The sequence below is a fragment of the Rhinopithecus bieti genome, unplaced genomic scaffold, assembly GCF_001698545.2.
Source record: "Rhinopithecus bieti isolate Rb0 unplaced genomic scaffold, ASM169854v2 scaffold_25906, whole genome shotgun sequence".
NCBI classification, from domain to species: domain Eukaryota; kingdom Metazoa; phylum Chordata; class Mammalia; order Primates; family Cercopithecidae; genus Rhinopithecus; species Rhinopithecus bieti.
Genome location: NW_016811566.1, coordinates 289,773 through 299,484, shown reverse-complemented (window position 1 = coordinate 299,484; position 9,712 = coordinate 289,773). Strand labels below are relative to the sequence as shown.

Genomic DNA, 9,712 nt, shown 5'->3' with positions numbered 1-9,712 from the left:
CCACCCGCCCCCCGCGCGGCCCTGACCCCGACCCCCGACCGCCCCAGGGCCCGGCGACACTCGGACGGGACGTTCACCAGCGAGCTCAGCCGCCTGCGGGAGGGCGCGCGGCTCCAGCGGCTGCTGCAGGGCCTGGTGGGGAAGCGCAGGTGAGGCCGGGTGGGGCGGGGGTCTTGCCGTGGTGCCCCAGCAGCAACGCGCGACCCCCCAGCTCCAGGACTAACTCTGTTTTGGGGCGGGGGACAGCGAGCAGGACGCAGAGAACAGCACGGCCTGGTCCAGGCTCGGCGCGGGTCTGCTCTGCCCGTCCGGGTCCGACACGCCCACCCTGCAGGCCTGGTGAGCGCCCGCCCCACCGCAGACCCCACTCCAGACCCCACCCCAGACCCTTCCTTCTGTCCGTGGCCTCCCTGGGTCAGCGCTAGTGGCCACCGGAGGTCCAATTCCAGCGGCGGGGCCGGGGTCTCCAGCCCCAGCCCCAGCCCCCAGCCCCTCACGCGCTGTCTCTGCAGGATGCCCCTGGGCGGGGCCTGGTCTCCCTGGCTGCCCCCTGGGCCCCGGCCTGGGGTTATGGTTTCAGAACCTGCCGGTGCTGCTGGAGAAGGAACCCTGAGAGCGAGATGAGGAAGGAACCCCCTCACCACCTGCCCAGCCTAGGAGCGGAGCTGCATCTGGGGCGGTGGGCAGGCTGGGGGGAGAGGGGGAGGGGTGGTACTCGGCACCAATAAAGGAGAAATCAGACCCAGACACTGGGAGTTGGTCGTGTCCACTTGGTGTAATCGAGGCAACCCCTGTGTAGCAGGGCTGTCAGATGGAAGGGGGCCCCATCCACCCAGCAGGGACTGTGACCACACCCAGCTGCCCTTTACACCTGACGGCCACAGCCGGCCCCTCATCCTTATCTCTGGCATCAGGGCCGCCTCCTGTACATGGACTAAGCACCGCAGGGCCCCGCCCCACCCCTTGTCATCATTAGGACACATTCAAGGGCTCAGGGGGAGCCCGGACATACTCTCAGCTCCTGCCGGGGGCCGTGTGGTCAGTGTTTCGGAAGGGGCAGTGGGGAGGGTGTGGAAGGGCCAGGGAGGCTCAGGCAGGCAGGAAGAGGGGAGGGCAGAGGTGTCACCTGGGGTGCCAGGAGTCCACTCTGGCATGAGGACTCCGGACCCGCTGTCTTGTGTGGCCTCAGACCAGTGGCTTGACCCCTCAGAGCCTGCGGAGTACGGAGCGTGCAGGGCTTGCAGGCGACCATGAGGGTACAGTGCAGGGTTGCACTGAGCCCAGCCCCAGCCACGAGAGGCCAGAAGCTTCGGTGCACAGGCCTGGAGGGGACTGACTCCACTCCCCGCCTCATGACAGCCCCTTCCTCGCCCCCACCCCAGCTAGTGGCCTCTCCCTAGAGCTGGGGGCTTGCGGGGCCAATGAAAAGGGCAGGGCAAGTGTCAAGACTCACCTCACCCCCTGCTGGGCACCAGGGCTGCCCAGGAGCTCCCAGCTGCCCCTCACAGCCCCGCCTTAGCCTTGGTCACTAAGGCCCTGTCCAGCCCCACCCTGAGAAGCTGGCTTGTCTCTGGGGCAGGCAGGCAGGGGTGTCCCTAGGACACAGTGAGGAGAGCCTCTTCCTTCAGAACCTGCATCAGGCAGGCAGGGAGGTACTCCCTGGGGAACACCCGGTTCTGAGCCCCAAGGGTTGGCCTTAGGAATTTTGCCTAAGGGAGAGCTTAGGGGAGGAGCCAAGCAAGGGCAGCCTGGGCTAGGGAGGCAGCTTTCAGACACTCCACCACCAAGGGCTTCTCTCCAACACCCTGGCTCTGCCCCTGCCCTGCCCCTAGCCCCATGGTGCCCACGAGCCGCTCTCCAGTCCTTTCCGCCCTGTGCCTCGGTCGGTGCCTGTGGCCTGAGCTCCCTAGTTGATCCCTGTACTCAGTCTAACTTGGACCAAATGACTGCCCCCCTTCTGGCAGTGGGCTGGACCCGCCGGCCAGCGGGAGCCCCCTTGGCAGAGGCCGGTTGTAAAGGATCATAAAGTGGGCGGCGTCTGGCTGGGGCGAAGGTCGCTGAAGTAGGAACTGCGCCAGTCCTGGACGCCAAACCCACTCGGACCCTCCCGCCAGGTGACAGCCGCCAAGATGGGGTCTTGGGCCCTGCTGTGGCCTCCCCTGCTGCTCACCGGGCTGCTTGGCCGACCCCCGGGGGCCGTGGCCCAGGCCCAGGCCCAGTGTACGTGCGGGCAGGGGTAGGTAGGTGGGGGCACGAGGGGGAGAGCCAGGGGCTGGGAGGTGCTGACCCCTCCTCTGCAACCTTACAGACTGCTCTGTGAACAAGTCCTTCTTTGAAGTCGAGGAGAACACAAATGTCACCGAGCCGCTGGTGGACATCCATGTCCCGGAGGGCCAGGAGGTGATCCTCGGGTCCTTGTCCACCCCCTTCGCATTTCGGATCCAGGGAAACCAGCTGTTTCTCAACGTGACTCCTGATTACGAGGTGTGGGCGGCAGGTGGGTGGGGAGTGGGGGCTCCCGGGAGAAGGGCACCTGGATCCTCAGGCCACACCTTCCCCGAGGGCCCAGGAGTTCTATGCCTGCAGGCATCCACTAACACCCATGCTTGGTGGTGCCTGCCCTAGAAGGCTGGGCCATTTCGGGATGAAGGCTGGGCCCACACCCTCAGCACTGACCACTGATGATGGGGACCCTGGGCCAGCGCCTGCTCCCTTGGCCTCAGTCTCACCACCTGTGGGGCAGGACAGTGACTGCAGACCCATCTGCCTCCACAGGAGAACTCACTACTTGAGGCTCAGCTGCTGTGTCAGAGCGGAAGCACACTGGTGAGTCCCGCCCCGCTCTCCCCGCCCCGCTCTCCCCGCCCACCAGGCCACCTCAGCTGGGCTCTGCCCTGCCGGTCCAGGGCCAGTCTTTGATGATCTCACCTAGGGTGTGGTTTCAAATGCCATCCCTCCGAGAGTGATGCTCACATTTCCTCCAGTCCAGACTCTGCCTTGTACTGTGGAATCCCCGTCACTGACCCCTTGTCCAGCAGATACCCCCACCCAGTGTGCCCAAGACTCCCACCCACTCCCTCAACCACCACTGCCCCCACAAGGGAGGCACCTTTATCCTGCCAGCCACTGGGACCACCTTGGTTTCCACTCACCCTCCCTCCCCACGTCCCCCGTTAAGCCCCTCATTGGTAAATCACTTGGCTCTGCCCCAGCTCGACCCAGAAATCCACCGTCTGCCCACCTCCAGTCCCACCAGGGCCGGGACACCAGCACCCATTTTGGGAAACTTTCAGCTACCCACTGGCTTCCCTGGTGCCCCTTGCCGGTCCCAGTCCACTCCATGCCGCGGAACAGCCTCTGTGGATGCCGTAAACCGAGGCTGCCCAGTCCACCCCAGCCCTCCGTAGCTCCTTTCTCACCGAGAGTCCAACCCAGGTGTACTGTGCGGAGGCTCTGCTGCAGCCTCAGAGCTCCCGCAGGCACGCTCCTCCCTCACCTGCTCAGGTCTGCAGTCTTCAGAGAAATCCCAACTGCTCTATTAGGGAATAGTTGCATCCCAGCCCCACTCCCCCAGCATCCTACTTCTTGACCAGCGGCATTTTTTTCGACTTTATTAAGGAAAATTGCAGAATCCTGGGGCCAGCACAGGCCCCCCCCACCTACCAGCAGACAGCGGGCTCTGTGCCCTCCACACACCACAGCACATCACCCACACATATCTTGGATGTGTCCCTGATAGAGAGGGACCCTTCTTTTTTTTGAGACAGAGTCTCACTCTGTTACCTAGGTTGGAGTGCAGTGGTGAGATCTCGGCTCACTGCAACCTCCGCCTCCCGGGTTCAAGTGATTCTCCTGCCTCAGCCTCCCGAGTAGCTGGGATTACAGGCGCCCGCCACCACGCTTGGCTAATTTTTGTATTTTTGGTAGAGACAGGATTTCACCATGTTGGTCAGGCTGATCTCAAACTCCTGACCTGGTGATCTGCCCGCCTCAGCCTCCCAAAGTGCTGGGATTTCAGGTATGAGTCACTGTGCCTGGCCGGGACCCTTCTTTTTTTTTTTTTTAGATGGAGTCACCCTCTGTCGCCCAGGCTGGAATGCAGTGGCACGATTTCCGCTCACTACAGCCTCGGCCTCCCAGGTTCAAACGATTCTCCTGCCTTGGCCTCCACCCACCTTGGCCTCCCAAAGTGCTGGGATTACAGACGCCCGCCACCACACCCAGCTAATTTTTGTATTTTTAGTAGAGACGGGGTTTCACCATGTTGGCTACATTGGTCTCGAACTCTTGACCTCAGGTGATCTGCCCGCCTCGGCCTCCCAAAGTGCTGGGATTCCAGGCGTGAGCCACCATGCCCGCCAGGACTCTTCTTTTTAAAACATAACCACAATGTCGTCACACCTGGGAAAAGTGGTCACTTTCTACCTCGAATGTCCAGGATGCCGCATTCCCCGTGGTCTCTGAAGGGTTTTTTAATAATTGTTTATTTGAATCAGGGTCCATGTTATGCACCTAGCTGATAATTCTCCTGAGTTTCTGTTCATCTTCACGTTTCCCTTTCTCCCATCTTTTCTCTTGGAGATTTATTTGTGAAGAAACTGGGTTGTCGGCTGGGCGCGGTGGCTCACACCTGTAATCCCAGCACTTTGGGAGGCCGAGGCAGGCACATCACCTGAGGTCGGGAGTTTGAGACCAGCCTGACCAACATGGAGAGACCCCATCTCTTCTAAAAATAAAAAATTACCCGGGTGTGATGGCGGGCGCCTGTAATCCCAGCTACTCGAGAGGCAGAGGCAGGAGAATCGCTTAAACCTGGGAGGCAGACGTTGCAGTGAGCCAAGATCACGCCACTGCACTCCAGCCTGGGTGACAGAATGAGACTCTGTATCCAAAAAAACAAAAAAACAAGGAAAAGAACTGGATTGTCTTTCCTCACTTGAGATTCTGCTGGTTGCATCCCCAAGTACCTGCATTATTTTTCTGTGGCGCACCTGCCACCTCCTGGCTTTATAAAGCCCTTTTTGTCTATTGTTGTAAGTCCTGCCAGGACAGGCACCACCGGGCAGAGATTTGTCTCTTGTGATCTCTGCATCCCAGCACCTAGAGCTGTGCAGCCCCCCTGCAGCCCCCCAACACCACTGAGTGAGTGAGTGGATGGATAGCGTCGAGGGGTGCACCTCACTCACGATGGGGACAGACAGCCATCAAGGGGTGCACCTCACTCATGATGGGGAAGGATAGCGTCGAGGGGTGCACCTCACTCACGATGGGGAGGAGCTGTGGGAGAGGCTGACGGCCACACCCTGCAGGTGACCCAGCTGAGGGTGTTCGTGTCAGTGCTGGACGTCAATGACAACGCCCCCGAATTCCCCTTTACAACCAAGGAGATAAGGGTGGAAGAGGTGAGGCCAGCGAAGCTGCCGGGGCTGGGCAGGGGGTGCGGGAGCCCAGGGTGAGGGCAGGGGCGAGTGGTGGCCGGGGGCTCAACCACAGCGGGGGTCCAAAGGGGCCAGGAGTGTGGCCAGACCAAGCCCCTCTCCCTCCCTAGGACACTAAAGTGAACTCCACCATCATCCCTGAGACAGAACTGCAGGCCGAGGACAAAGACAAGGATGACATTCTGTTCTACACCCTCCAGGAAGTGACCGCAGTCAGTGCCGCCCGCCCTGCCCCAGCGTGAGCCCCTCGCCTCTGACACCCACAGCCGCCCTCGCCCTCCCAGGCTCTTAGGCTCTGTCTTCCCTGATCCTCCCCAGGGTGCTAGTGACTACTTCTCTCTGGTGGGTGTAAACCATCCCGCCCTGAGGCTGGACCGGACCCTGGACTTCTACGAGCGGCCGAACATGGCCTTCTGGCTGCTGGTGCGGGTGAGCGGCTCACCCCAGCCCTGAGTCCCACATGCTTGAGGCCCCCCTGGCCCCAGCTGCTCCCAGGCCTGATCTGGCTGTTGCAGGACACTGCGGAGGAGAATGTGGAGCCCAGCCACACGGCCACCGCCACGCTGGTGCTGAACGTGGTGCCTGCCGACCTGCGGCCCCCCTGGTTCCTGCCCTGCGCCTTCTCAGACGGCCACGTCTGCATCCAAGCTCAGTACCACGGGGCTGTCCCCACAGGGCACACACTGGTAATGGGGAGGGAGGGACAGTGCACGGGGCGGGGCCTTCTAGGCAGGTTGGAGGCAGGGACGGCCAGGATCAGAAGGGCAGGGTCAGGGTCAGGGGGTGGGGCCAATTTTGGTTGTGATTTTGAAACAAATACAGACTCTCCTTGTAAACCCATCTTTCCCATCTTGAGGGGGTGAGGGAGCGAACCCTGAACACACAGAGAGGAGTGTGGGCCCCAGAGCCAGGCGGTCTCAGGCGCCTGGGGAGGTGGGCTGGGGCCCTGGAGTTTTTTTTTTTTTTTTTTTTTTGAGGCGGAGTCTCGCTCTGTCGCCCGGACTGGAGTGCAGTGGCCGGATCTCAGCTCACTGCAAGCTCCGCCTCCTGGGTTTACGCCATTCTCCTGCCTCAGCCTCCCGAGTAGCTGGGACTACAGGCGCCGCCACCTCGCCCGGCTAGTTTTTTGTATTTTTTTTAGTAGAGACGGGGTTTCACCGTGTTAGCCAGGATGGTCTCGATCTCCTGACCTCGGGATCCGCCCGTCTCGGCCTCCCAAAGTGCTGGGATGACAGGCTTGAGCCACCGCGCCCGGCCGGCCCTGGAATTCTTAAGTGATGATGACATCTCTGCCCTGTTCACAGTCACCACTAGGCCCACACAGGCTGTCTGCAAACCTTCACGGCACCAAGGCACCCGGGGCCACCACACAGCACATGAGAGGCAGAAATGCAGACCCGGGAGCCCCCCGCTTCCTAAATGTTTGCTTAGCCGTCAACACAAGCATTGTGCAAATGGGACTCAGTATCTTTGGGCAACTTGACTTATTCGTTCGTGAGGGACCCACGGGGTATGACTCATGGTGATGCTGGGACAAGGGACAGTCCCAGGCAGGCAGGGACGCCCGGCCACCAGCGGGACTGGGCCCCTCCTCAGCCAGCCCTGCCCTGGCTGACCTTGATGGGGAGCCAGAGGGGCCAGGTTGGGGCCATCCACCCCAGCCCCACGACGTGCCCTCCTCTCCACCATCCTTGAAGCCATCCCCCCTCGTCCTGCGTCCCGGACCCATCTATGCCGAGGATGGAGACCGCGGCATCCATCAAGCCATCATCTACAGTATCTTCAGTGGTGAGTGGGGCCCAGCCCTCAACAATGCCCCGGACCCCTCTCTGTCCCTGTCTCCATCCCCACCTTGGGGCTGGGGAAGCCCCAGGGGCACCTGACAGCAAGGCAGAGCTGGGGGCCGGGACTGAGCACTTCCATCGTCCTCCCAGGAAACGTGAACAGTACATTCGTCATCCACCCAGACTCCGGCAACCTCACCATGGCCAGGAGTGTCCCCAGCGCCACGACCTTCCTTCTGCTGGTGAAGGTGAGGTGCGGACCTGCATGGGGGGCAAGGCAGTGCGGGCAGGGTGGAAGGTAGGGCGGGGGTCAGGGCTGGGGGGCAGGGCAGGGCCCCTGCCAAGTCTGCATCTGTTCTTCCTGAGCCCCAGGCTTCAGCGCCAGCTCCACCGTCAACCCCACGAGTCACGGCTGCCTCCCCTGCCTCCAGGGCCAGCAGGCCGACCTTGCCCGCTACTCAGTGACCCAGGTCACCGTGGAGGCTGTGGCTGCAGCCGGGAGCCCACCCCGCTTCCCCCAGAGCCTGTACCGTGGCACTGTGGCACTTGGCGCCGGAGCAGGTGTTGTGGTCAAGGATGCAGCTGCCCCCTCTCAGCCTCTGAGGATCCAGGCTCGGGACCCGGAGTTCTCGGTAGGTAGCACATGCAAGGCTGATGCCTGCCACCCCCACGGCAGCCTTCCTGTTGCCCAGGGTCCCTGTGCTCACCCGGCCTCCCCTCTGTGGGTGAGTCAGGGCTGCACGTGGGAGGCCACCTGGCCGGGGACTCAATGAGACCCTGTCCAGGACCTCAACTCGGCCATCACGTATCGAATTACCAACCACTCACATTTCCGGATGGAGGGAGAGGTTGTGCTGACCACCACCACACTGACCCAGGCGGGGGCCTTCTACGCAGAGGTGAAGGGCAGGGCAGGTGGGCATCTCCAAGGATGTGGGGCTTAAAGACGTGCCCAGGAGGGACAAGCCCCTTCCTGCCCCAGGTTGAGGCCAACAACACGGTGACCTCTGGCACTGCGACCACAGTCATTGAGATACAAGTTTCCGAACAGGAGCCCCCCTCCACAGGTGAGCCCCCATCCCCAGAGGCTGGAGGAACAACTGGGCCCTGGACCAGCACCACTTCCGAGGCCCCCAGACCCCCTGTGCCCTCCCAGGGAGCCTCCACAACCAGCTCTGGGGGAGGCACAGGCCCTCATCCACCCTCTGGCACAACTCTGAGGCCACCAACCTTGTCCACACCCGGGAGGCCCCCGGGTGCAGAAACCAGCACCTCCCACCAACCAGCCACACCCGGTGGCAGCACAGCACAGACCCCAAAGCCAGGAACCTCTCAGCTGATGCCCCCCGGTGTGGGAACCAGCACCTCCCACCAACCAGCCATACCCGGTGGGGGCACAGCTCAGACCCCAGAGCCAGGAACCGCTCTGCCGATGACCCCCAGCAGGAACACCCCATCCTCAGGTAGCACCCACTCCGTTGCCTTCCCTCCCTGGCTCAGGTCACTGGGTGGTAGGGGAAATGCTGTAGCAAGGGTCCACCCCAGGCTGACCTGGCCTGACTATGAAATCCCAGAGGGGTCTGTTTGGGACTGACAGACACAGACAGGCCAAAGGCCCCCAGTGAGGTGAACTGTGATGTGTGTAGGACAGAGGCCAGATTTGGGGTCCAGCGAATCCCGTGATTCCCACAGCTGCCGGCTCACCCTGCAAGCCCCTGCGCCTCATGTGAGCAGCCTGGCCTCCTTGCGGGGGGAGCCCAGGGTCTCACTGGGACACACAGGCCCCTCGAGCCAGGGTCAGCAGAGCCTGAGATTTGGGAGACAGCCCAGGCCTAGGTGATTTCCAAGTGTCTCAAGCCTGGCACAGGTTGGCATGGGGAATGCCTGGGGCGCTCAACAGTGCGGGGTGATGGCATTTTCCAAAACGATACCAGGTGGCGGCCCCTCAGAGGACAAGCGCTTCTCGGTGGTGGACATGGCAGCCCTGGGTGGGGTGCTGAGTGCACTGCTGCTGCTGGCTCTCCTTGGTCTCACTGTCCTTGTCCACAAGCACTACGGCTCCCGGCTCAAGTGCTGCTCTGGCAAAGCTCCGGTAAGGCCCAGGGTGGAGGGCAGGGCAGGCGACCCGCAGGGAGTGGGGGACAGGAGAGGGGAGGACAGAGGGGAATATGTGGAGGCGGAGGGGTGTCCGCTGTGGAATGAGGGTGTGGAGAGGCCACAAGGCAGCAGAGACCCAGGGACCCCGCTGACGCCTTCACTCCCGCTAGCAGGAACCCCAGCCCCCAGGCTATGACAACCAGGCGGTCCTCCCTGACCACGAGGCCAACTGGGCGCCCACCCCCAGCCCCACGCACGACCCCAAGCCCGCGGAGGCACCGCCGACGCCCGCGGAGCCCGCGCCTCCTGGCCCCGCGCCCCCTGGCCCCGCGCCCCCAGGCAGTGCCCCTGAGGCCCCGGCAGCGGCCCGAGCGGGGGGAAGCCCCGCAGCGG

General features: G+C 62.6%; 2 protein-coding genes across 2 annotated transcripts in view; both read left to right on the top strand.

The window, feature by feature from the left end:
• Window positions 1-10: 10 nt before the first annotated feature.
• On the top strand, window positions 11-1,437 carry SCT (secretin; the record flags this gene model as incomplete). Its single annotated transcript, XM_017893992.1, has 3 exons — window positions 11-149; window positions 247-339; window positions 513-1,437. Coding segments are annotated over 3 exons (344 nt in total), but the record flags the coding sequence as incomplete, so codon positions are not given.
• Window positions 1,438-1,859: 422 nt separating this feature from the next.
• Window positions 1,860-9,712, top strand: part of CDHR5 (cadherin related family member 5) — a 9,883-nt gene continuing 2,030 nt past the window's right edge. Inside the window, exons 1-15 of the mRNA XM_017893991.1 lie at window positions 1,860-2,220; window positions 2,309-2,484; window positions 2,776-2,826; window positions 5,310-5,402; window positions 5,549-5,650; window positions 5,757-5,867; window positions 5,954-6,124; window positions 7,136-7,226; window positions 7,373-7,470; window positions 7,654-7,854; window positions 8,008-8,121; window positions 8,205-8,289; window positions 8,623-8,685; window positions 9,157-9,314; window positions 9,493-9,708. Coding sequence (XP_017749480.1) covers window positions 2,130-2,220; window positions 2,309-2,484; window positions 2,776-2,826; window positions 5,310-5,402; window positions 5,549-5,650; window positions 5,757-5,867; window positions 5,954-6,124; window positions 7,136-7,226; window positions 7,373-7,470; window positions 7,654-7,854; window positions 8,008-8,121; window positions 8,205-8,289; window positions 8,623-8,685; window positions 9,157-9,314; window positions 9,493-9,708 — 1,821 coding nt within the window. The 5' untranslated portion in view covers window positions 1,860-2,129. The remainder of the gene's footprint in view (window positions 2,221-2,308; window positions 2,485-2,775; window positions 2,827-5,309; window positions 5,403-5,548; window positions 5,651-5,756; window positions 5,868-5,953; window positions 6,125-7,135; window positions 7,227-7,372; window positions 7,471-7,653; window positions 7,855-8,007; window positions 8,122-8,204; window positions 8,290-8,622; window positions 8,686-9,156; window positions 9,315-9,492; window positions 9,709-9,712) is intronic.